General features: G+C 47.2%; 1 protein-coding gene across 8 annotated transcripts in view; it reads left to right on the top strand.

The window, feature by feature from the left end:
* ANK1 (ankyrin 1) overlaps nucleotides 1-25,812 on the top strand; it is a 184,605-nt gene that overhangs the window by 136,769 nt on the left and 22,024 nt on the right. For 5 of the 8 annotated variants that reach the window (XM_016127400.2, XM_016127397.2, XM_016127396.2 and 2 more), the window contains exons 18-38: nucleotides 400-498; nucleotides 2,219-2,317; nucleotides 2,565-2,663; nucleotides 3,746-3,838; nucleotides 4,330-4,402; nucleotides 5,152-5,175; nucleotides 6,033-6,123; nucleotides 7,217-7,295; nucleotides 9,382-9,479; nucleotides 9,573-9,797; nucleotides 10,841-10,995; nucleotides 11,361-11,572; nucleotides 12,128-12,332; nucleotides 12,623-12,719; nucleotides 12,982-13,210; nucleotides 14,441-14,566; nucleotides 14,683-14,802; nucleotides 15,992-16,070; nucleotides 16,352-16,426; nucleotides 17,951-18,082; nucleotides 19,027-19,173. In XM_016127400.2, coding sequence (XP_015982886.1) covers nucleotides 400-498; nucleotides 2,219-2,317; nucleotides 2,565-2,663; nucleotides 3,746-3,838; nucleotides 4,330-4,402; nucleotides 5,152-5,175; nucleotides 6,033-6,123; nucleotides 7,217-7,295; nucleotides 9,382-9,479; nucleotides 9,573-9,797; nucleotides 10,841-10,995; nucleotides 11,361-11,572; nucleotides 12,128-12,332; nucleotides 12,623-12,719; nucleotides 12,982-13,210; nucleotides 14,441-14,566; nucleotides 14,683-14,802; nucleotides 15,992-16,070; nucleotides 16,352-16,426; nucleotides 17,951-18,082; nucleotides 19,027-19,173 — 2,557 coding nt within the window. The remainder of the gene's footprint in view (nucleotides 1-399; nucleotides 499-2,218; nucleotides 2,318-2,564; nucleotides 2,664-3,745; nucleotides 3,839-4,329; nucleotides 4,403-5,151; nucleotides 5,176-6,032; nucleotides 6,124-7,216; nucleotides 7,296-9,381; nucleotides 9,480-9,572; nucleotides 9,798-10,840; nucleotides 10,996-11,360; nucleotides 11,573-12,127; nucleotides 12,333-12,622; nucleotides 12,720-12,981; nucleotides 13,211-14,440; nucleotides 14,567-14,682; nucleotides 14,803-15,991; nucleotides 16,071-16,351; nucleotides 16,427-17,950; nucleotides 18,083-19,026; nucleotides 19,174-25,812) is intronic. The other 3 variants (XM_016127403.2, XM_016127399.2, XM_016127398.2) reach the window with 1 other exon arrangement.

The raw sequence follows: 25,812 nt of genomic DNA, 5'->3' as shown, positions 1-25,812 counted from the left end.
TTCATCTAGTTCAGAGGTCAACGAACTGTGGCCTTTGGGCCAAATCCTGCCCACCACTTGTTTGTGCAAATGCAGTTTTCTCGGAACACAACCGTGCCCCCATTTGTTTACATATTGGCTGGAGCTGCTTTCTCACTATAACTTCCAGAGCTGAGTGGTTGCAACAGAAACAGGAGCCTAACATATTAATAGAAAACGTTGCTGACCTCTGACTTAGTTTAACCACCTCATTTTTCAGATAAGGGTATGGAAGAAAAGGAGCTGGAAGAGCTTTGTCCAAGGTCAAATAGCTGGTCGGTGGCTGCAGAGCTAGGTTCAGCTCCCTGAAATCAGTGCTCTTTCACTGTGGTCTGGACCTCTTCACTGGCTACAAGATGATGAACTTCTTTTTCTTTCCAGAGTGGACTCACTCCTCTTCATCTGGCAGCACAAGAAGGCCACTTTCCAGTGGCAGACGTGCTGATCAAACACGGCGTCACGGTGGATGCCACCACACGGGTAAGGCCAGCAGCCGCAGTTCCGTCCTCGTGGGCTTCCCCTCCCTCCCTCCCTCCCTCCCTCCCTCCCTCCCTCCCTGTGTGTGCTGTGGGTCCTGCCCGGTGCCTCCCTCCCTCACGCTTCAGAATTGGCTCCTCCACGGGGCTCTGAAACACATTCCAGTGGCACATTCTTCCCTGGCACTTCCTAGGGATGACAGTGGAGTTTGAAGACACCAATCCTAATTACCTCACTTTCCAGTTGGTAATTTTGAATTTTGCTAGATCTTTGAGTCTCTAGTAAGTAAGAAACTGAGAAGACTATTTAATCATGTTTCCAAGTCCTGTCTTACACGGGCAGAAATGTCAAAATGTCAGGCATCCCAGGATTCAGTCAAAAATTCAGCCGCTTTTATTCCAGCATTTGGTTAAATTCAATTAGGCTTTCTTTGAACCTCTCTGTGAGCGAGGAGCTCTGTGAAGGGGCTGAGGATAACCAAGTGGGTATTTGCATGGAGGCGACTGCCAGAGGCTGGAACGGACAAGTGACTGTGATATCAGGTATGCAAGAGGCACTGGAGAACCACGGCGCAAGGGGATGAGAGTGTTTCCTTTTGAAGGAACCTTCATGAAAGAAGTGACATTTCATTCCTTTTTACCATAAGACAGCCGCATTAAAAGGAAGGAGCAAAGTGACACCCCTTCCAGCCCCAGCCCGTTCGGGGGTTCCACAGGAGCGCTTGTCAACAACGTCGTGTTGAAATATCACTGAAAAAGATCTAGAAACTGTTTTACCGCCAACCGTCTGCAGCTTCAACAGGAATCTGCTTGAAAACCAAGAATGCTCTGGACTGTTGAGGCTTCTTTTGTGGGCTCAGTTTAGTCTTTTTGGATCCTGCCCTAAGAGATCCTGTACTGTGGGTTAGAACTTGGGGGTGATCAAATGGTTCAGAGGGCTTTGGTTTGTCGGCCTCTAGAGGGAGCACCAAAATATTCAGCAGAAGAGATTCCTTGAAAATTAGCTCCTTTGCAGCCAAAACACAAATACAAAAAAAACCTAAGGTCGACTCATTTCAAGCAATAACCAGTTCCTATAAATTCCATACGCTGCCACTCAGTAATTAAGATAGCCTTTTGGGGGTTTTTACAGTGGGCTTTTACCTTTCTAGTCGAAAGTGTAATCAAGTCTGCTCTTGTCAAGTCAGCAAGTGATCTCCATACCCCCATCTGTCCTCATCTGAACCCACTTCCCAGCAAAGGGCCTGATGGCTGCTCCTTCCTTGGAAGAACTCTCTTGGCTTCTGCAACACGAATCTCCTGGTTTTCCTCTATCTCTTGGCTGCTTCCTCACAGTCTTCTTTTCTGATCTCCCTCCAAGTGTGGCCCCACTTTTTCTCTCTACACTGATGCTAGCTGACCTCCCTCATCTCTAAGTCTTTATGCCTAAAGTTCTTCACAGGGCTCAGGGTCAGTTTTCCAGCTGCCTACTCTGCATCTCCATGTGGCTCTCTCCTAGGCATCTCAAACTTCACTTGTCTGATACTGAGCCCCGTGTCTTTCCAAGCCAAAAGTATCTGGCCACAGCAGTACAACTTATACCTCAGAGCAGCTGTCAACCTTCTGAAGGGTTTCCCCATCCATCCTCTCTTTTAATGAGCCGTTTCATTAATGCATAACTCACGGTGGCTCTTGGTGTACCCAGAAGCCCTGCTGGTCACCCATTCTCCTTTCTTGCTTTTCAGATGGGTTATACTCCCCTTCATATGGCCAGTCATTATGGAAATATCAAGCTGGTGAAGTTTCTGCTTCAGCACCAGGCAAACGTCAATGCCAAGACTAAGGTACAGGGACGCCTGAGGCTTGACTCCTATACTGACATTTCTTAAGTGCCAAATCGGGATGCAGTCAGAATGACTGGGCACACTGGGGCTATGCCACAATTTTAAGCTTTGGCCCTGGAAGAGGAAATAGAGAAAATGCACTTTTTATGTTGGATGTAGAAGATAAATAGTCTCTGTAGTATGTGGGCAGTTATTTGTTTATATCAGAGCTAGCTAATCCCGCCAAAATGCCTACCTTGTTTTATAGCTAGGATACAGCCCCTTGTACCAGGCTGCCCAACAAGGACACACAGACATCGTGACACTGCTTCTCAAAAACAGTGCTTCCCCAAACGAGGTCAGCTCGGTGAGTACCCGCCCATTTCTTAATTGCAGAAAACTGCTTTTGTGGACAGTCCTGTGATGTCCTTAAGCACTGAGCCTCAGTTGACCCTCATTGCACACCTGGGGCCTGGGCAGGATGCAGGACTGTAAAGTGGCGGCTGCCTGGGTCCTGCTGGCCATAGGGCACTGTGATTCGTTTCTCTTTCTGGTGAGCTGAAGGTTATCCTTTCAAGTACCAATTACTCTCCTCATTTTATTTTTGTTTAAATGCTGTTGAAATTGTTTCTACGACATGTGGAGCTGCTTTCGGTATGGTACAAATGAACAAAACCAAATGTCTTGGGTGGTTCATGATGTTTCAGGACCTCAGGGCTGTCGTTAGCAGGTTTCACTAGATTATCACCATGGCTGCTTCTAGCTCAGAAAGTGTGCAGACCTTTGGTTGTAGATGTGGTTTCTAAAATTATAACTGTGGATGGAGCTGAATCTGTATGGGGTCCTGGCACATCCTGGAACTAGAGAATTTAAAATAAAAAGCGTCAATATCAATTTATTTTCACTTCGCTCTTTCTCTTAAAATCAGAGCAGAAAACATGTCCCTCTTCTATTTCTGGTGATTCGTGATATCTAACTGGCCTGAAAGGAGTTCGTTGATATATCTGGATCACTTTAACTGTTTTAGTGCTCAGTTACGGACACCCAAAGAACTGGCAATGAGAGCAGTGAACAGCATTGCCCTGTAGCTGCATGTAACTAAAATCACATTGGGTGCCCTCCTAACCCATTCCTTCCCAGTTGATTCCCTCTTGGCTATTCTTCACTGGTCCAGGCGAGATTTCGATGCTATCATTTCAAGGCGCCCACACTCAGGGCTACAGATTTAAAGTATCACTGCCTTTCTCTCTCCGATACTCCGTCACATGTCTAACATGTCTAACAAGGACACCTGCAGGGTCCTTGCTCTGGGCTCCAAGATGCAGTCTGTCCACTTAAGACCTTTCTGAACATTTAGAATGTGAGCTTGGTCTGTGTAAAGTGGGCGGGCTTTTCTCCCAGACTCCGTTTCCTTGTCTGATCTCACCCTCTTTCTGTGATTTTTCCCAGGATGGAGCCACACCTCTGGCAATAGCCAAGCACTTGGGTTACATTTCTGTAACAGACGTGCTCAAGGTTGTCACTGATGAACCTAGTATTGCGGTATGTCTGCTTCTCCCCCGCATCCTCACCCCCGAACACACACAGCCTGACAGAGAGGGTACTCCTTCGGGTCGCTCTCAGAAGTCGAGCTCTTCTGGGGTTCTAGGACAACTAAGAGAAAGAGCCCCTGCAAAGGGCCTGGAGTTGGGGTGAAGGGTGGGAGGAGGTTTGGTCTCCTCCATCAGAAGGAATTATACTGCCACCTAGTGGCAGGAGAATTTGGGGGTCTGACCAGACTTACGGGGGAGTAGCAAATGGGATTGAGGCAAGCAATGGGAAGCCAGCATTTCCTTTCATACCATCCCCATGGTTCCTGTCAGATATCAGCTTCCAGGCTGAGAGCCTCTTAGCTCTGATTTTCTTCATTTGGGGGTTTAAATCTTCTTTCCCACCTCCTTCTTGTCTCCACGGTCTTGACCAGGTTTCTGCTGGGTCGGTGAAAGGGCCCACTGCTCTATTTGGGTTGAATTCTCTGCTTTTTCTCATTTTAGTTGGTCAGTGACAAGCACTGGATGAGTTTCCCTGAGGCAGTAGATGAGATCCCGGATGTCTCCGAAGATGAAGGTAAAATCTGGGATTTAACGAGAGTCTGGATAAATCAAGGGACACGTGGGGCTCTGAGCACTCCCTGAGTGCTTCCTGCCAGCCGCCATATTGTACTCAAGGGTCCTTATAGCACGCCCAAGTTCTGCGGGTCTGTTTTGAAGCCAGAGAACTGCTTTTAAAAGATGTCATTTGTTATCAAAAAGACTCCTTTAATGTAATTTTAGGAGAAGGAAAACCTACATCTTGGAGGTTAAAATACAAAATCCAATGAAGTTTTATAAAATATATGTGTGTTCATATATTATGCATAAAAATATGATTCCACTTGGAACACTTCTCAGAGCTATAAAGAAATGTCATAAATTTGGCCTGATGCTCTCCTTGTTCTTGAAATGAATAACAAGCTGTTTATTTTAAATCTGTATGTAGTCCTTTTAATAAGCTACTTTTCTGACCACATAATGGGCCAGTAAGTTTGGGGATATATCTATTATTATGAAACTGCTACAATTTAAATTTCTGTGAATCACAGAGTGCTTGTAGTATTTTTCCTGCCCCATATGAGCCTATCTCCTCACTTAAGTTTGAAGGGAACTCTCAGGATGTAAATGGCGTAGTTAGACTGGGTTATTTCCCTGGCCTTTAGTTTAATAACTTTGTCAACAGGATGATTAAAGTTCTCCTTGTATCCTCTTTGGTAATATGCCTCTCACTTGACTGACTTCAATCCTGTCCTTTCTTAAACTTGGCTCTTCTTTGCTTTCCAGGAACTGCTCATATAACTATAATGGGTATGAAACACTTTCTGTTCCCTGTGGTCCTTTCTCACGAGTGCATTTCACCCTAAGCAACCCAAGCTCTCACTAATCCATTCCTGCTTTGCACCCTCCTCTGACGGCTAACAACAGTACAGAGGCAGGAGCTTGACTGAAACAGAAAATTCACACTCATAAGATCCATGTCCTGGCGGGTAGCTCCCGCCTGTCCATCTCTGTGTCTGTGCTCATGCCACTGTGTTTGTGATCATAACTGCATGAGCCGTTGTTATTCCATTCTGTCAGCTCCAGATCACAAAGCCAGGACACTCAGTGCTAAGTGACAGTGGATGACACTGCGAGGTCAAGGACTCCAACTCCGGTTTCGCAAGGAGGGAGAAACAAAGAGGCAGTCTGGGTTGCAAACATAGTTTGAACCTCTTGGTAATGGGCTTAGGAAATAAAGAGGTTCCAGCTGCCATATTACAAAAAAAACCCTACAGCCCTTCAGAATGAACAGGTTCAGTTCCATTGTAGTTTATTCTTCTGTGGTGTGTGTGTTGAAAAGAATAGAAACAGTGCTTTTTTTGGTGTCAACACACACGCTACAAGGGCTGTTTGGAAGTAGAACTTGCCAAGCAGAGAAGGTTCTTTCCTGTTTTTTTTTCTTCTACAAAGTCTGGTACAGACTAAGATGTCAGGAGCTGGCTGCCCTGCTCTGTATATCAGGGCTAGACGAATAGGACGAGTCGAAGACGTTGCTAGTGATCCCCTCCGAGCGTCAGAGACCTTTCCCTACTCCTCGACATTGAGAGGAGGACCAGGCAAAGCACTTTTTAAAGAGAAAGAGGAAATCTCCATCATGTCACTCACTTAAACTTGTGTGGTTTCAGGGGAAGAACTTGTTGGCTCCAAGGCTGAGAAGGATTCCAGGGATGTAGAAGAGAAAGAGCTGCTGGATTTTGTGCCGAAGCTAGACCAAGTGTAAGACGTGCTCCCGTGAATGGCCGAGGCCCAGCCCTGGAACTCAGAGTAGAAGCATTCTAGAGCAAGGAAAAGACACAGGAAGACCAGGGCCTGGGTGTGCCAATGACAGGGACGGAATGTTCATCGGCTGGACCGTGGGTCCAGCACCTTGGGAGAAACTAGCTCTGTACCTTGGCTGCTGAGCAGAGGCATGGAGGCCTCCCTTACAGCATGCTGTCCAGTAGTGTCTCCCCTTCTCTTCCGGTATCCCTGCCTCCCGGCTTTCTCCCTTCCCTCATTCACACCCCCTCTCCCTCTCATGCACTCTCAGCTTCTCGCCAGAAAAAGCCACTGAGGAAAATTTACATGAGAAGCTGTTGCCAAGCTAAACTCAAACCCCTCATTAGGGGGTACCCACAGAGGGTCTGTATCTGCCTGGAACACATTTCTCATTCCTCTCTGTGATGCTATTCTGCAGTGGGTACATTAGCACACAGGGGTATTTTGCGACTAAATCTAAAAGTGGCAACTGTGTAGAAACACTGAGCCCTCGGTGTCTTCAGAAAAGACAGACATGGGACACTTAGTGCCATGGCTTATACAAAGCAGGGCAGTGAAACAAGCAGGAAGTGAAATGACGAGAATATGTAATCAACTAGTATTTAACAAACATCAGTTAGAAAGACATTCAAGGCTCAGCTCCCGATCCTAAAGAACCTACAGATTTATTTGGTAGAATCGAAACACACATCAAGAGGTCATATAGCAATGCAGAATAAGGTGTTAAGGCCAGAGTGAGGATTCTAGCAGCAAGGGCTCTAAAACTAAGAACCGGGGTGACGCGTGCAGGGGGAGATTTGTGGAGGAGGCACGTCCTTCAGCAAGATCGTGAAGGACAGAGGCCCTGGGGAGAGGCTTTGAGGTGAAGGGAAGAGGCTGGTCAGCATGTGAGGATTAAGTTGTATTATTGCATGTGTGAGTGGGGGTTCGGGCTGCAGTAAATGAGGCGGATTGGGTAAGTTATTATAGGAGTACAGAGGTGTTTCACGTGGGCCTCTCATGGAAGATGGGGATACTTAGAAGGATCATCTCTTTGATTCTTGGAACACAGAGTGGAATCTCCAGCCATCCCGAGGATTCCGTGTGTCACACCTGAGACAGTGGTGGTCAGATCAGAAGAGCTGGAACAAGTAAGAAGCATCATTTCTCTTATTTTCCTCTCTACCGAGAGCATGAACCCTGGGACAATAATTGCTTTGAGATGACCTGCCGTACGATAGGAACTAAAAGTTGAAAAGCTCGTAGCATTTACCAGGCCTTGCACACCTGTGATTCCACGTGTTCTTTGTAGCCCCTGGGCTGCCAGTGTTCTCATTATCCCAGATATGACTGAGAAGCATCTCTGTGAGCTCGGCGCTTTTGAAACATCGTTACGCTGGTCCAGTCATGAGTGAGACTGGGAATGACGCTGAAGTTTCAGTTTCACAGTCCATGCTCTCACGGCCACATGCTTTCTGCACCCGTGAGGGCATTGGGTTACAGTGCATGGAGAGGGAGCCTGGGACCGCAACCTGCACCTACCGTGAAGCTGCGGGCAAGTCAGGTGCTCCGCACTCCCTTTCTTTCACGTACAGTTAAAGAGGGAGCAGTCCCTGCCCCACCTTCCTCAAAGGATTCTTGGGAGCTTAAAATATCAATACGGATAGAAAGGGAATGTCAGAGAGAGTGTTCCCAGCGTGGGCTGTTACTCATTATAGTACCTTATTTTGTGGCTTTCCTGATGCCACTGAATTTGTCCTCAAAAAGGATGGGATGATTTAAAACAATTTAATTCCTCCTTAGTTGAATTTTATGTCATTTAGCACTTTTTTTCCCAGGGCAAGGGGGTTTTCTAGGATAAAAAAGAAAGCAGTGTGGTGTTTGGAGGTTAAAAATGACGGCCTGAGGCCTGATAACCGAGCCATGCATGTCTGTGTCCCAGCGAAGGCTGGTCCCTTCCTCTGCCACTTGAAGGGGTGTGTGTCCCAACTCGGCAGCCATAGCCCGGACCCAGATGGCATGCAGGGATACGTCGGCTCTGAGGCTGGCCAGCCAGCACTCCATGCCGGGTATATCATAGGATGGATGTTGGTGTCACTCACTGGGTGGCATTTGAACGACATGGTCAGATATAAGCCTGGTACTGCTGGGCATACTCCCTGAATGCTGCCAAAGACAGGGATGAGAAAGCAGCCACGTGGACCTGCGTCCTGCTGTTCCTTGACCAACCCATTCTCTTCAACTCCTCTCTTAAGTCATAAGCTCAAGTCAGCAGGTATTTACTGAAGTCCTACTATGTGCCCTGTATAGGGCTCCATGCAGGCTATGAGATCCATACCTGCCTCCTAGGAGCTGATGGTCCAACAGACAAGAATAGACTCAGATACGTGAAACCAGTTAGCACAGGGTGCAGGAGTAGTAAATATCGGAGTGCTCGACTGTGTGGTGTGAGTTTATCCAGATTAGAGTCAACAGGAAAGATTCATCGAGGAGGCAAGACGTGAAAAGTGAACAGAGTTGGACCGGCGAAGGAGGGGCAGGGGCATCTGCACCAGTGGGAAGGCGTGAGCTAGAGCACAGCCGAGAAAACGCCCGAAGGGGATCACGGCCGGATCCAGCCCCTGGCAGCTTTCATGAGTCCTTGAGATGTACACAGCCCTGTGTGAGGCAGCCCCGTGTCCTCATGGCTGTAACACTACTGTGAGGCAAGGGGACCGTCCCATTTGCAGAGGAGGACAAGGGAAACACGCCAAGGGCAGGATCTGTTCCGTGCCCCTTATGTACCTCAGACGCCTACAGGGCAAGTGGCTCACCCAAAGCTTAAGTGATGGCTCAGGGTCAGTTGCCAACTCCAGTGTGAAAAGCCAAGCCTCCTAGAACAGAGGTCTCAAGTTGGGGTGTAGCTGGAGAACAGGGTGGGTCCGTCGGCAGTGGCGTAGGATGTGAGACCAAAGCCAGACTGGAGTGAGGACTTGCTCTATCGGTTCCTAAACTCTAGTCCAGGGTCTTGAGCCGAGGAGCAGCCATTAATGGCAGGAAGAAGCCCGTGCTTCCTTTTAGACTCCGGGAATGCCTTGTCTCGAGAGGATCAGTGGAGCGTGTGTTTCCTCCAGTGGTCCGTGTGGTTTCTGGTGAGGAGGTGCGCACGAGCCTCCCCAGCCTGGCACGGCATCAGCTGGCCTGAGACACTTGTGGCCTGAGAGGTAATAGTACGGTTGACCTTTCTCTCCTTCTCAGGCATTTAAAGAGTATGATGAAGATTCGCTCATCCCCAGTAGCCCGGCCACGGAGACTTCAGATAACATCAGCCCAGTGGCCAGCCCCGTCCATACAGGGTGAGTGACCCCCAGGAGAGGGATTCTGGACTCCACTCTCCCTGTCTCAAAGAGAACACATAGAAGCCCAACATAGATCCGTCTGTGCCCTAGGTTTCTGGTGAGCTTCATGGTGGACGCCAGGGGAGGCTCTATGAGGGGGAGCCGTCACAACGGCCTGCGGGTGGTGATCCCGCCTCGGACGTGTGCGGCACCCACTCGCATCACCTGCCGCCTGGTCAAGCCGCAGAAGCTGGGCACGCCGCCCCCGCTGGCCGAGGAGGAGGGCCTGGCCAGCAGGATCATTGCACTGGGGCCCACGGGGGCCCAGTTCTTGAGGTGAGAGTCCTCTTTCTCTGGGTGCACGTGCGCAACTTGTCCCTCAGCTGTCCATGCCCTGCCGGTCCCTTGCTGCCGCCTCAGCAGCAACCACCCAGAACCATGCAGCCACAGGACAGAGGGAGAGGTGAGCCTTGGAGCCCGCCTCACCTCATTTCTCTACTGCCCTGACGAGACTGGAACCCAGAATTCTCATTCCCCTTTTCAGGGTTTTTTTCATTAATACACGAAGGAGTTCATAGTCCAGGTGGAGCTTAATACTCTCAAATCTTGTACAACACTAGAGAAGGGGTGGAAAAGACAGGGCTACTTTGGAGGCCCCCAAGGGTTTAATTATTTCAGCTCTGAAACAGTTTTATTAGAAGACAGCTTTGCAGCATTGTCCCCAAGGACAGCAAGATCAATGGACTTCGGAGGCCCGTTCTTCACCGTGTCTGAGGCAGCTGGGCTTCTGCTTGGAGCTGTGTTATTCTTCAGGCACCCCGGCTATAACATTGGCGCAGGTCTTACCCAAGAGACCCCACCCTGCCTTCGCATCTCCCTCCACTGCCTGCGCCCACCTATGAGCTTTCATCCATCACTTGTAAAGCAGCCTGCAGAAGGCTTTCACGCTGATTTTCCATTTTAAATGTACTCTTCAAAGCCCCCTTCCAAAGGCTGTGTCATTACTGCTGATTGATAGGGGAGGAAGCTGAGGTTCAGAGAGTTTTGTTCCCCTGTCTGGAGACATCAGGCTGGTTCTCAGGATCGGTCCAAGAGCAGGGTTATTTGGCTGAGTCTCAGCCCTGTGGAGTGAGATAGAGACCTGGTGGTGAGTGACAGGGGCCACAGTGACTCAGGAGCCTGAGGCAGGTCTGTTCTACTGTTGGGACCTGCCCACAGGTTGAGCTTCCACTGTGGCTGCAGGACCCCCCTTTACCCCTCCAGGGAGGAACAGACTGCCCTTTCTGGCCTGCTCTTCCCTCCCTTTGCCCCTGGCCACCTGCCTGCAAGGCATGCACGCCAAATCCACACACCTGCCACCATCTGCTCTGTCCCCTTAGCCCTGTGATTGTGGAGATCCCCCACTTTGCCTCCCATGGCCGTGGGGACCGTGAGCTCGTGGTGCTGCGGAGTGAAAACGGCTCCGTGTGGAAGGAACACAAGAACCGCTATGGAGAAAGCTACCTGGATCAGATCCTCAATGGGATGGACGAAGGTAGTGGAGCCCCAGGGACCCCAGAGCAGGTGCCCTCCTTCCAGAAGGTGGGATTTGAAGTTTTGCTTTTGGGTGGGCTGTTGAGGCCGCCTGGAGTTTGGGGAACCGTGAGAGACTAGGGATGGTCTAGTTCTCAGGTCCTAGGGCATCTGAGTGGCCACCAGGCCCCTGCCTGCCATCTGTATCTCCCTCTGCCTGACCTTTTGGACCTGGAGATTTCTCCCTCCGGGCAGCTCAGCCCCCTGCCAGGTGCTGGGGAGGGGGCATGCCCCGGGGAGCTGGGGTTGAGGGGGCTCTGGGACACAGTGGTGGCTGAGCCTGTGCTCAGCATGACCAGGTGGCGGTGCCATGCCATGTGATTCCAGAGCTAGGGAGTCTGGAGGAGCTGGAGAAGAAGAGGGTCTGCCGCATCATCACCACGGACTTCCCCTTGTACTTTGTGATCATGTCACGGCTCTGCCAGGACTACGACACCATCGGCCCTGAAGGGGGCTCTCTGAAGAGCAAGCTGGTCCCCCTGGTGCAGGCGACGTTCCCAGAAAATGCTGTCACCAAGAGAGTGAAGCTGGCTCTTCAGGTGACGCAACCCTCCTCCTCACCAACCGTGGCACACCCCCCCCCACCCCCCCACCACTACCACTGAGTTCATGGAAGGTGGAAGGAGTTCAAGCCATCAGGACGATGGCCCTTGTCGCCAGGAAATCCCCCCATGCTTGTGTCCAATGCCTGAAAATGTCAATCAGAGATTTGACCGTGAAGCTCAAAAGCAAGGGTGGGTTGTGGAAGGCCCCAGATAACACATTAAGTCATGAGGCAGGAGAGGATCGATTCCACATGGCTTCCTGGAGGGTTACCTAATGCTGAGCAAAGATGGCACCATCTAGGGATGAGGGGCAGCAAGTGCTCAGAAAGGAGAGCTAAGCAGTGACACCAGGCCAGGGGTCAGGAGTAGCGGTGGGAAGAAGCCCGCCTCCCCCCCTCCGCACCCCCCCCCCCCGGGAGTCTTTGCGCTCTGTGTAGACAGCCTGCACTCCCCTCGGGGATGGTGCTGCAATCAGGCCACATTCGGCCCCATTGTCCCGAGCCCCACTGTTGTTCTGGGGCTGAGTGTCCCCTCTGTGGTATTTTGCAGGCTCAACCTGTACCAGATGAGCTAGTTACCAAACTCCTGGGCAACCAGGCCACGTTCAGCCCCATTGTCACCGTGGAGCCACGGCGCCGGAAGTTCCACCGCCCCATCGGACTTCGGATCCCGCTCCCTCCTTCCTGGACGGACAACCCACGGGACAGTGGGGAGGGAGACACCACCAGCCTGCGCCTGCTCTGCAGTGTCATTGGTGAGAGACGCCCCCTTTTCTCTGTCCTGTCTTTAGCCATCCTTCTGGCCACACCAGGGGGAAATAGGAGAAAGTAAAGTCCATGCCCTCCGTGGAAAGCCCTGTGACCCCCAGAGGAGAGGTGCTGCAGGTTGCCGGGAGGAGGAGGAGAGTGTGGGAGGACAGGTGTGCTCAGGGCTGCATCCAGATGTGCCGCCTCTGCCCTTGTCCACTTGGCCCTTAGTCTTTTGGCAAGCTCTGTGGCCACGTTCTGAAGACTGTCCCCCAGCCCATTTCTGCTTCTGTTGCAGGAGGAACAGAACAAGCCCAGTGGGAAGATATAACAGGAACAACCAAGCTCGTGTACGCCAATGAGTGTGCCACCTTCACCACCAATGTCTCTGCCAGGTGAGACGCATCCCAGCCCGGCCCAGGGGGCCTCAGGGCCCTGCACTGAGGGCTCGGTGCTGCCCCTGCCGGTAGCCATCCTCATGCCCTGACCTGCCCATCTCAGGCTTGAATCCGAGCATGCACCTTTGCCCCTCTCCACATACAAGCCCTGCTGTGCCCCCCAGGAATGTTAGGGTGGCCTTCACATGGTTATAGGTTGGAGATGAAGCTGTCCCTTGGGCATTTAGGAATGTGCTTATAATTAGTCTTCTCTTTTCAGGTTTTGGCTGTCAGACTGTCCTCGGACTGCCGAGGCTGTGAACTTCGCCACTCTGCTGTATAAGGAGCTTACCGCGGTGCCCTACATGGCCAAATTTGTCATTTTTGCCAAAATGAATGACCCCCGAGAAGGGCGGCTGCGCTGCTACTGCATGACAGACGATAAAGTGGACAAGACTCTGGAGCAGCACGAGAACTTCGTTGAGGTGGCCCGGAGCAGGGACATAGAGGTACAGTGCCTGGATCCCTTCCTTACAGGGCACCTGTGGGACTTCCTCACTTTCCACAGTGAGACAAAGCTCCTGGGGCTAGGACAAGGCTCTTGACAGGGCTGTTCTCTCTAGGACGCTGTGACCCAGAGCAGTCAGGAACCCCTCCCAGTGGGGCATGGGAGAAGGTCCTAGGCTGTATCTCTTTGATCCCCATCTTGAAAGGCATCCAAGAGAAGTTTCACCAAAGATGAGGAACACCACTGTGAGCCCAGTGATTTGTGATGAAAAGAGCTCACGTTTATTAAAGTTTTTCTGTACCAGGTGCTATTAAAAGTGCTTGACTAGCATAATCTCACCTGATCCTCGTAACTGTATGTACTTTTATTATCCTCAATTTACAGATGAGGAAACTGAGGCTGAGAGGTGTTAAATAACCTGCTCAAAGTTACATAACTAAATAACCTGCCTCAAGGTACATAACTAAGGTCCGAGTACTGTGACCCCAGAGCCCACACCTTGACCGCTATGCCAGGATTTTGGTAGTGCCAGGAGGAGGATGCAGGGGAGAGGCCTGGACAAATGATGTGAGGAGTGAGGAACAGGGACGAGACTGGAACCTGTTATTGACTATCGCAGGACACTCACTCCTGTTAGACATGTAATAAGCCAGGACCAACAGTCCGGCCTCATAGTCTGTGCTGAGCCTTTGTGGGGGGACTGAGGGCCTAGAAGAAAGGGCTCTGGAGCCCTGCACTAAGTAGGCAAAGCATTTATTCGGTTTGGGCCTCAGTTTCCTCAACTGTCAAATGGGTTCACTATAACTTCTTAGTTGAAAGCATTACATACACAGTAGGGATCCTTATATTCAGGAGGAGATTAAAATATCACGTGGCTCTTCTAGCACTTCTCATAAACTAAACATTTTTGGACAGGTGTGAAAACAAGTATTTTTCAGATGCCATATTATGATATCCGGGTGGAGTTTAGAGTACTCTGACAGCAGTCCCGATCAACTACGCAGGGATATGTGAAGGCTCCTGCTTATTATAAAATCCTTTTCAGTGAGGAAGCATAACCTGGGAAATAAAACCTTTTCCAAGGCAAACAGTGGGATTTCTCAGAGCACACCCACTGTGCCTCATGCCGTAAGAGTGTGGTGCGGGGAAGGAAAGACCAAAGCCGAGAAGTAGGACAGGATGTCTGGGCATTCCTACCTGACTGGCTGTATTCACTTTTCCCCTCCTACAGGTTTTGGAAGGAATGTCACTGTTTGCAGAAGTCTCCGGGAACCTGGTACCTGTCAAAAAAGCTGCCCAGCAGCGGAGTTTCCACTTCCAGTCATTTAGGGAGAACCGTTTGGCTATTCCCGTAAAGGTGCTGACTTCTTGCCTGGGTCTAGAAAGTTTGGGAAGTACAAATCTCTCAGCCATCCTGGTGGCCTATAGAATGGCTCCTGAATCTCCTTTTTTTGTGTGTGCGGTTGAATTTAGGTGAGGGATAGCAGTCGAGAACCAGGAGGGTCCTTGTCATTTCTGCGCAAGGCGATGAAGTATGAGGACACCCAGCACATTCTCTGCCACTTAAACGTCACTATGCCCCCCTGCACCAAGGTGAGCTGCCCCCTGAAGAGGACCCTCCGCCCGAGGTGGGGGTCTCAGAGGAGGTTCCAAAACAGACCCCAGGTTGGGCACTTCTAAAGGGCTTCCTCCTGTGAAATGCTGCCTTTGAATTCCCTGAGGCACAGAAAGGCTCTTTGGTCTCTGCTGGACATTTGGCTGTGGCCTGCAGAGAGAGCGTGTCCGAGCCCTTTCTGCAAGGCTCGAGAACAAAATATCAGTGTCAGACAGCGATATGTGTGTTCACTGGGGGTCGTGATTACTCTAGGATGTTCCTTCTAGAAGATTCAAAGGATCCTGAAAGGATTCCACTCTGCGACCCCTTGTCTGAAGCCTAGAACTGGGCATTGAGTTGCTCAGGGTCACCAGCCATTTGATAGCTTTTTTTGAGCTTCTTTTTCATGTACTTGCTCATCTTGCCCAGGCAGCCAGGCCCTCAGAGAAGGGAACCCTGGCGTCTCAGGCACTGCAAAAGCATCTTGACCAAGTATGTTCATTTATCAATACCTGTAAGAGTATCAGAGTCAACCGCCTACCACGAGGACTTTGGAGGGATCATATGTCTCCATATTTTTATTGTTTTCTTTTTTTGGTATTGTTTTAATCGTCAGCTTTTCATGGCAAACTAGAAAAGAAGAATGGTTACATTATTCATATATCTGTGCCTCAATTTCTCTTTTTTTTCTGGGGACCAGGGTGAACCAACTTCTCTTTCAAAACAGGATTTCCTAAAGCCTTGAGCAAACCTCTGGGTGCTTTTCCACAGGGCCAAGGTGTTAAGCCTTGGGCTGGTATCAAAAATGGATCTTTTGAGCAAAAAGGAATCCAGAAATAATAACTTGGTGGCACTTGCTAGCAGAGTGACCTTGGGCAAGTTATTTAACCCCTCTGTGCCTCAGTTTTGACGACGAGATGGAAATAATAATAGTACCTGCCACACAGATGGTGGTGAGCATTAAATTAAATGGGGCCTGGCGCGTGATAAGGGCCACGTGAGTTCGCCATTATCTCACTGCCGCCCCCTCCCACACTTCTACTCTTTGTATTCAGACTCCAAAAAAACTTACTGTTTGTCAGGACAGGCATCATTCCCCACCCCACAGCCTATGAGCTTGAATCATATTCTCCGAAAAGGGGGACAGCCCCGAACCCAAAGCGCCCTTTCTTTGTCTTCCTTCTGCAGGTGAGCGGAGTCGATGACAGGAGAAGGACGTTGACCCCACTGGCCCTGAGATACAGCATTCTCAGCGAATCGACACTGGGTATAAACCTCTTTGTGCCAATCTGTGCTCACTCCCTTTCCAAGGAGGCTGTGAGTGAGCTCCCTTCCCCTCACCCTGACAAGAGCTGTGTTGACACGATTGACTCAGCACATTTTGAACACAGCAGGTGGAGCCCTTGTCTTGGGTCTCCACCTGACCCTTACACGTTTAACAATCAGTCTGCATACTCTGAGGTCTGCCACATCTGAGGTCGTTGACTCGCCCCTGCCCATTCTGTGTCCTGCCAAGGCTACTAAGTGAAATCCAATGCTTCTCCCCAGGTTTTCTCAGTGGGACTGATCGAGCAGATATGAAGATGGTTATTATATCGGAAAACCTTGGCCTCAGCTGGGCAGGTGAGTTGGGGAGTTTGAGGTAGAAAAACACTCTGCAACTGATTCCTAAACATTATTTTACTATCCCTTGTGTATCTGTTGTCATTGGCTTAGATAGGTCTGTTAATAAGTAACAGCTTTGGAGGCCAATGGAAAGGGGGGAACTCTCCATCCTCCATTTCTGCCTGGTTTTCCTTTGTATGAAAGAATCAACATTTGACATTACTAGAGACCTTAGAATTGATCTAGTTCATCTCATCTTACAGATGAGAAAACGGAGATCCAGCTAAATAGAATAACTTTAATTATGTAGCTAGTTAGAGGCCAGAAAACCCAGTAAACAAATAACAAACACTCAAACAAAAGATGTGTCACCTGGCGGCCCATCCACTGATCCCTACTCTCTACACATTGCCTTTCCTCATAGACTGGCATTGCTGAGGGAAAGAGGAATTAAAGGGCAAGTTTCCATGTTTTTCGTTTATGATCTCTGGCAGTAGTTGAAGGCTACCAACCGTCAACAATAACGGTTGATCTTATTTGAAGTGAGGCAATGGGCAAAATAAAGTGAAAGCTCAAAATGTGCTTTACTCAGTCATAGACCCTATAACTTAATTCCCTCCCCCCGCCCCGCCTTTTTTTGTCAGCTTTTTATATGAATGAACTCCGATTGCTGAGTCATCTTGCAGAGAGGGCTTCAGACAAACTCAGAAACCTTACTAATAACTTGCTGAAAGGCAGTGTGACAAAAGTTCATAGCAGAAGTTCAGAAAATGTTCATTCTTAAAGTCAAAAAAGAATGTCTATTGCTACTCCTTGGGTGCACGCACATGCACACGTGTGTATGTGGGGGGCGGGGAGGGTACATGCACTTTCTGATTCTCACTATAACTTTCCCTCTGACCTTCCTCATCCTTGAAATTAGACCCTGATGCTGTTCTCCCTTTCAAAGCACCTGTGAGAAATAACAATAAAAATAATAGGAGTGGGGAAAGCGAAATTCTGTGTTATTCCCTTGCGTTTAAATGGCATCTTGTATTTCCAGTGTAAATGTGAATAATGCCTTTCCCTGAAGAAACATAAACTCAGAAATGCATTTCCGTTATAATTGCTTCTCAGTAGGAAGTGAGTGGCGTCCCAGGGTAGTACAGACAGCACTGGAGTGGGCATCAGCTGGTTCAGCCCTGCTCCCAGCTCTGGCAGCAGCCTGTTCTGTGACCTTGGATACAGTTATAACCTTGCTGAGAGGCTGTCTCCTCATCTCATATTTGAAGTGATGAAAGAAAGAAAGGGCATTTATCTGTTCATTCACTTGAAACTTTTTTATTGAGCACCCTTATTCCCGCCCCATTTTCTGAGGACATAAAAATGTAGGTGTCTGCATTTCACTAGGTATTTCTTGGTAAGAAGGAATCCTAAATCCAAAGGGAGACTTGGTTAACTTCCGATGCTCCCTGCCTGACATTATCAGCCGACAGGGCCCATCTTAGCAGCTGGAGCCGAGCTCTGCCTTGGCTCACACTTGTCTTGGTTCTTTCTTTGCAGAGCTGGCTCGGGAACTTCAATTCAGTGTGGAAGACATCAACAGGATCCGCGTAGAAAACCCCAACTCGCTGTTTGAGCAGAGTGCAGCCTTGTTGAACCTCTGGGTCATCCGTGAAGGCACAAATGCAAACAGTCAGTACCATTAAGCCCAGGAAGCCTCTTGCCAAAGCCTGTGCCAGGACTTAGTCTTCACCAGAGTAGTCCTTCCTTCAAATTCCATGTGTGATGTTCGTCTTTGAAACCAATCTCTTTTGCACTCTTATCTCTGTCTGTCTCTGTCTCTGTCTGTTTCTCTCTTTCTCTCTCTCTCTCTCTCTCTCTCTCTCTCTCTCTCTCTCTCTCTCTCTCACACACACACACACACACACACACACACACACACAACTGAAAGTCACTGGCTCTTCTAGGCAATCCTGCCAGAAGAGAATACAAGAGAATCTTGGCCTTCATCTTTTTCCCATCCTCAGAATAAGATAACAATTGCACCAGGACCCCGTGGTGACAGCATACGAGTAGGTTATGTGACTTCTGGTTGAATTTCTCAAACAGATGAGGACTGTCCTCTTAGGACAGCATGGTGAGCAAAGCTCATCATTGTTCTCCCAGCAACATCTTTTTTTCCATCCAGAGGGAAGATTTGTCTCACTCTTTTCAGCTTCTCCTCAGCCAAAGTCTCATAACTGAAAACACTTACAGGAAATTGAGTATTTTATGTTTGCATCTCAAATCGACTGGCGAGGACCAAGGATTTCAAAAGACTAGAATCCAGTCGTTCTCACTCTCCTTTATTGCAGTATTCCTCTTTGATTACAAAAGCCAGCTTTTCCTTGCTTTGAAATTGGCCACTGTTAGGGTTTGGAAGAGATCTTTGAAGAGTAACAAAATCTTCAGTGATGCAGTTTGTTTTGATTCTGACAAAGAACAATGCCTCCATATACTGAAAAAAAAAAAAATCGTCTTCCTCCCTTCTCTCATTTCCTCTGGGTCTAATGCCGCCCCCCTCCCCGCAACATTCCCGCCTTGCCCTGCAATAATTAGAATTCCCCCCCTTAAGTGTCTCTTTCCTTCTTCGACAGTGGAGAACCTGTATACCGCCCTCCAGAACATCGACCGGAGTGAGATCCTGAACATGTTGACAGGCTCTGGCAGACAAAGCCGCAATCTGAAACCGGACCGGAGGCACACGGAGCGGGACTACTCGTCTTCGCCCTCCCAGATAAATGGTGAGTGTCTCCTGGAGGGAGGTGGTGCTGAGCCAAGCTCAGCCTTCCAGCCACCGGCACAAGACTCTTCCTGAAACCATCTCTCCTGCTGGTGTGAGGTCTGTCTCGACAAAGTCCCTCCCCAGTGGCAATGAGAGCAGAGGTGAGCCAGAGAGACAGGGGTGCACGTCTCTGCTGAGAGGCTCCCCGATCGATGCTCCTATCGGCGACAGGCTCCTAGGGGGGCCCGATGGAGTGGCTGGCACCAGGAGTGGAGTCTGGGGCAACCACTGGACACCTGCCCCTACAGGTTGCACATGCTCTGTGTAGCTCTGCACCAGCAAAGGGCCCTTTTGGGCTTCAGTGTCCCCATCAGTAAAACAGTCAGTGATTGAGGAGCAAAGCGAATGGAGCTTCTGGCTCAAGATCCGATGTGGATTAACTGGGTGCTGTTTTAAAAGTCCTATCATGACCCCTTCTGTGAGGCTAAGCTGGTTACTTTTCTTTGAGTCTAGTCTGTCCTTGCCGCTCCCTTCTTTTCCTCACCCCACCCCTTTCCACCTACTCTTTTTAATGTGGTTTAACATGACCCAATATTATCAAGCCCCTGGCGGGGTGGGGTGGGCTGGGGTGGGGGGATGCTAACCTTTGCCCCAGCACCCCCACTGCTGCCTGCCTCTCGAGAACCACTTTCTTTATAGTAGCCAGCTGCATGAAGGAGCCAGGCCAGAGGACCCCTCCTCCTTCTCCTCCTTTGGGTCTCCCTAACCCCTGAACACAGAAACAGAGCAGAAATCCGCTCTGTGGTAGGAGCCAGGAGGCCAGGGTCCTAGTCCCTTTGTTCTTCTGACTCCAAGTGCAGCTGAGTCATCTTCTCATTACAATCAGCAAGATGGATTAAATCCCTAAGATTCCTTACAGACCTTGGAAAACGGTTTTTAATTCTGCGAACTCTCTTCCTCTTGCACCTACTACACCACCCTCGGCAGCTGCGTGGCGCTGCTTGTGCTCCCCAAGCTCTTAGTTTAACGGCCGTCTCCAGGCCCTCACAAGTGTGCTCCCTGGGTGGGCACCTGTGCCACCAGGCATGGGCCGCGAGTCAGTTCCAGGCTGGGCTAGGCACAGGGCCTGCTTCTGCCAGGTGTAGCCTGTGCATGCCGAGGCCCTCACACATTTCTCCCATGTCCTGTGTCTCCTGAAACATGCCACCTAATGCCCCTGGGGCTAGGGCTCATCTTCTGTTGTTCACGTCCTGTCACCTGTCTCTTCTGCCTCTGACCTCACTTGGACCTCTAGCCCGTTCATTCTCTTCCACTGCCTGTCTCCACTGTCTCCACCTCGGCCCGGTGTGCAGGATCCGTCAGCCTCCACAGATGCATGTTATGGGAGACTCCTAGCCCTTCCCCTCCCCGCGTCTCATGGCCGTGTGCGGGCATGTGTGTGTGCGTGCGTGGGGGCTTGTCTCTGGCTCTCGGTGGAAGCTGCACACTGCTCACTCTTTATATCCAGTGTGAAGTGCTCCAAGACAGCGGTCCACTCCCACATTCCCAGGGGATCTGGTTGGGGCATTGCAGGACTGCTAAGTAGATCCACTGTCTTTCACAAAGGAAAGAAGGGAAGGGGGTTGAGGAATGCCACCGAATTCCGGAAATCCAACTGACAAAGCACTTCTCCTTGTCTATGTGGTAACCAATCATTTTGTTGGATTTCTTTATGTCCCCAATACTGTTTTAATCAAGTCAGATCAGCACATTTTGTTTTTTTTTGTGCCCCAAGTAGGTACCTACAGGACAATGGGCCCATAGAATTACATGACTATAAACAAGGAAGTTACAACAATTAAAAATAAGCTGGCAGGCTACAATAAGTGGTGAGGAAAAAAATAGACTCAAGTAAGGTGGAATGGGAGTGCTTGGGTTGGGGGCGTCAATAAATCGTGACAGTGGGCAACATTTGAAGGAGGGCTGGAAGGAAATGGAGTGAGCCCTGGAAACATGGGGAAAGAGGACCCAGACACGCACACCATGCAGTGGCCTGTGCGGGGTGCCTGGTGTGTTCACAGAACAGCGAGGGGTCACAGGGGCTGGCTGGGCAGAGGGAGGGAGGAAGAAAGGGCAGGAGCAGAGGTCAGAGGGCCACAGGAGGCTAGCTCTTAGAGTCTATTCTGAGGACACTGGGTTTTACTTGGAGTGAGATGGAGGGCCATGGAGAGCTTTGGAGCAAAAGAGTAACATGATCTAACAAGTTTTCAAAGGGTCCCTCCCCCTGCTTTGTTGATTACAGACAGTCACAAGTTGAATGTTTCTATGCTTCCTGGCTTCTCTGTCCAGCTTCATCAACCCCTTCTGAACGCCCTGCTCCAGCAGGTCTCCTGGTACACACAGGCTGTGTGCCCCGCTTGCATACACCCACCATGGCCTGAGCAGATGCTTCGAAACAAACGTCCAGTTTGGTTCATTCTGCCATTATGGGCACCAGAATTGGCTTTCATTTGTTTTTCTGCCCTCTTCCCTGTCCCAGGAAGAGTATCCTATATCTGGGCACCCTTCTGGTATGGAAAGAAAAAGCAGAAGGGGTCAGAGGTAGAAGGGTGAGAGGCAGCAGCCTCCTGCAGTTTCTCTGGCTTTCTCCCAAGCAGGAGCAGTGATGGCTTGTCCTGGGGCCAGCCCAGCCCTCTGTGCTGATGGCCACAGTCATACCTTACCTCCTTTGTAAGGTATTTACAAAATGAGGCTTTACCTCATTTCTCTGTTTGTCTTAGACTCCCTGTGAAGCCATGGTGATGAAGGGCAGGGATTGGTTGCTCTGTGGTATCAGCAAAATAGAAATCTGAGGTCTCTTTTCCTTTCTTCCTGGGGTCTCTTGCTATATGCTTCTGGACGGGCCAGAACAGAAGGGGGCTTAAGTCAAAAGGACACTTTGCTTCTCCTACACAAGTGTGGACTACGTTGGGCCCTTGGGTAATGAACGCGTAGAAAAAAATTGCCTAAAGGAGAAAAAATAGCATGTTCCTAAAAATAAAACAGATTTTTCATGCGAAAGGAAAAAAATGGACATCTCAAACCCACACTTGTCAGCTCCATTTGGTTTAATAAGTTGAACACATATTAATGTCTACTTAGAAATACAATGTTTTATTTCTATCAACTCTAAATGAATACACCTAGTGAATGTGGCTCCTGTCTGAAGCCAGGTTGTTCACCCACTCCTTGTCTAGCTTACTACTGACATTAAATTAATCAGGTAATCATTACATTTGGATTAGCAGAGACCCAATGTGATAACCCAGGAGACCTGGGGATGGACCACTAGACTGTGCTGTGCCCCAAAGCAGTATGTATGAAACTCTAATGTGTAGGATGAAAAATACACTGGTTGAGATTAGACTTTAGAGACATTACGGAAGACAAGATTAGTGAACTTGACAACATAGCAATAGAAATCCTCCAAAATGAAACATAAAAAGAAAACTTAAAAAGATATCAGTGAGCTACGTGGCGATTTCAAGCAATCTTACATTTGTGAAATTAGAGTTCCCGACAGAGAACGGGGTGAAAAAGTATTTCAAGAAATAATGGCTGAAGTTTTTCCAAATTTGATGAAAATGTAAACACACAGATCCAAGAAGTTCAATGGACCATATGCACAAGAAACATGAAAAAAACTATGCCAAACAAACTGGTGAAAATCAGTGATAGAGAAAATCTTAAAAACAGCCAGAGGAAAAAAGACGGCACGTGCGAAGGAACAAAGAGAAGGATGACATCAGATTTCTCCTTAGGAACAATGCAGTGAGGAGACGGTGGAGCAAGGCCTTTAAAGCGAACCACGTCTTTAAGGGATATCTTTAAGGTAACCAAGAATTTTACACCTGACAAAAATAACTCTCAAAATGAAGGCAAATAAAGATTTTTTCAGACATACAAAATCTGAAATAATTTATCATCAGGAGACCCATACTATAAACAATGTTTTACAAAATATCTCTTCAGGCCAAAGAAACAACATGAAGAAATGAACAGTGTCAAAAAATGTTAATCGCAAAAATAAATACATAATTTTCCAATTGAACATCTTTTCAGAAGCCCTGCAAACAAGAATAAAGTGGAGTGAAATGTTTAAAGTGTTGAGAGAAAAAAAAAGAAACCTCAGCAACCTAAAAGTCCATATTCTGAAAAATTATCCTTCAAAAGTGAAGAAGAAATACTTTCTTAGTTGAACAAAAATTGAGAGAACTTGTTGCCAGCAGACTTGCCTTGAAAGAAATGTTAAAAGAAGTTTTTAGAGAGAAGGAAAATAAGATAGGTCAGAAGTTTTGATCTACATAAAGGAAGAAGATCAAAGAAGGATTAAGTGAGGCTAAAATAACAACTTTTATTTTTCTTATTCTTAGTTGATCTATAGAATAAGTTTGTTCAAAATAATAACAACAACAATGTAATTATGTATCATGTATATATCATATCATATACATACATATACATGTTTATTTATGCTTATAGGTAAATGAAATGATGAATGACAGCAAACAGCTATAATAGGAGGGCCAGGAGGAAGGAATTAAAATTATGTTATTATAAGTTACTTACACTGCCTGTGAAGTGATATAGTTTTATTTAAAAGTGGACTTGTGTTAATTGTAAATGTATATTGCAAACTCTCTAGGGCAACCACTAAAAAAAGTTAAAAAGAAAAAGCATAACCAATATGCTAAGAAAGGAGAGAAAATGAAATAATATAAAATGCTCAGTTTAAACCTCAAAAGGCAGAAAAAGAGTGAAAGATAAAAATAGGAACAAAAAACAAGGGAAGCAAATAGAAACCAATTACAAATATGATAGATATTACTCCAACTATATCAATAATCACTTTGAACATCAATGTCTAAGTGTACCAATTAAAAGATAGAGATCGTTAGTGTGGATCAAAAATACAACCCAACTATATGTTATCTACATGAAACCCACTTTAAATATAAAGATACACATATAGATTAAAAAGTAAATGGATGGCAAAAAATATACCATGCTAATACTAATTAATAGAAAGTAAGATAAAATATATTAATTTCAGACAGGGCGGACTTCAAAGCAAGTAAAATTAGGGATAAAGAAGGGCATTACATGATGATAAAGAGGCTAATTCTCCAAGAAGACAAAACAATTCCTAATGTGTATGCACCTAACAACAGAGCATCAAACTATGTGAGGCAAAACTGATAGAATTGCAAGAAGAAATAGATAAATCCACAATCATAATTAGAGATTTCAGCACCCTTATATCAAAAATGGGCAGTTCTAGCAGGAAGAAAATCAGGATGTATTTGAACTCAACAACACCATTAATCAACCAGATATAAGTGACGTTTATAAACTACTTCATGCAACGACATATTCTTCTCAAGCTCACATGGAACATTTATCAAGATAGACCACATTCTGGGCCATAAAACACACTATCAAATATAAAAGAACAGAAATCATTAAATAAATCAATTTAATTCATCACATTAACAAACTAAATAAAAACCATTTGATCATCACAATAGATGCAGAAAAAGTATTTGACAAATCCAGCATTCACCCCTGTTAAAAAAAAAAAAAAATCTCAGCAGAGCAAGAAGAGAAAGGAACATTTTCAACTTATAAAGGGCATCAACAAATAACCTAAAGCTAACATTACATTAATGGTGAAAGAAAGACTGACTGCTTTCCCTCTAAGTCCAATAACAAGACAATGATATCTACTCTCACTGCTTCTGTTCAACATTGTATTAGGGGTGTTAGCCAGTATAATAAGACAAGTAGAAGAAGACCAGATTGGAAAGAAAGAAGTAAACTATCTTTTTTCATAGACACAAGATTTTATATATATATATATATATATATATATATATATATATATATATATATATGCCAGAGGAATCTACAGAAAGTGATTAATAAGTGAGTTTAGTAAGGTTACAAGATACAATTTTAATATATAAAAATCTATTGAATTTCTATATGCTAGCAATGAACAATTATAAATTGAAGTTAAAAGTGGTTGTAAATGTGTTAGTTGTAAACGTACACTTACAGTAGCATGGAAAATTTTGAAATGCTTGGAGAAAGTCTGATGAAAGATGTATGCATTGAAAACTATAAAACATTTCTGAGAAGAATTTAAAAAGACCTAAATAAAGGTAGAGGTACACCTTGTTGATGGGTCAGAAGACTTGATATTGTTGTCAATTCTCCATAAATGATCTATGTAATTGATGCAACCCCAATCTAAGTCCCAGCAGACTTTTTTGTAGAAATCGACAAAGTGGTTCTAAAATTCTTATGGAAAGAATCTAGAAAATGAACAAAGTTGGAAGACTCACACTACCCGACTTCAAGATTTATTATAAAGCTATGGTAATCAATACGGTGCAATATTGTCATAAAGATAGATAAATCAGTGGAATAGAATAGAGTCCAGAAATAAAACCACGTATGTATGAACAACTGATTTTCAACAAAGGTGCAAAGGCAATTCAGTGGAGAAAGGACAATATTTATAAGAGGTACTGGAGCAATTGGATGTACATATACAAAAATGAACTTGAATCCATACCTTGCATCATATACAAAAATTAACTCGAAATGGATCATAAACTAAGTGTAAAACCTAATA

This window comes from Rousettus aegyptiacus, unplaced genomic scaffold, assembly GCF_014176215.1.
Source record: "Rousettus aegyptiacus isolate mRouAeg1 unplaced genomic scaffold, mRouAeg1.p scaffold_m13_p_11, whole genome shotgun sequence".
In the NCBI taxonomy this organism is placed as follows: Eukaryota; Metazoa; Chordata; class Mammalia; order Chiroptera; family Pteropodidae; genus Rousettus; species Rousettus aegyptiacus.
Note: the sequence above shows the minus strand (reverse complement) of the source record. Positions and strands in the feature narration are given on the sequence as shown.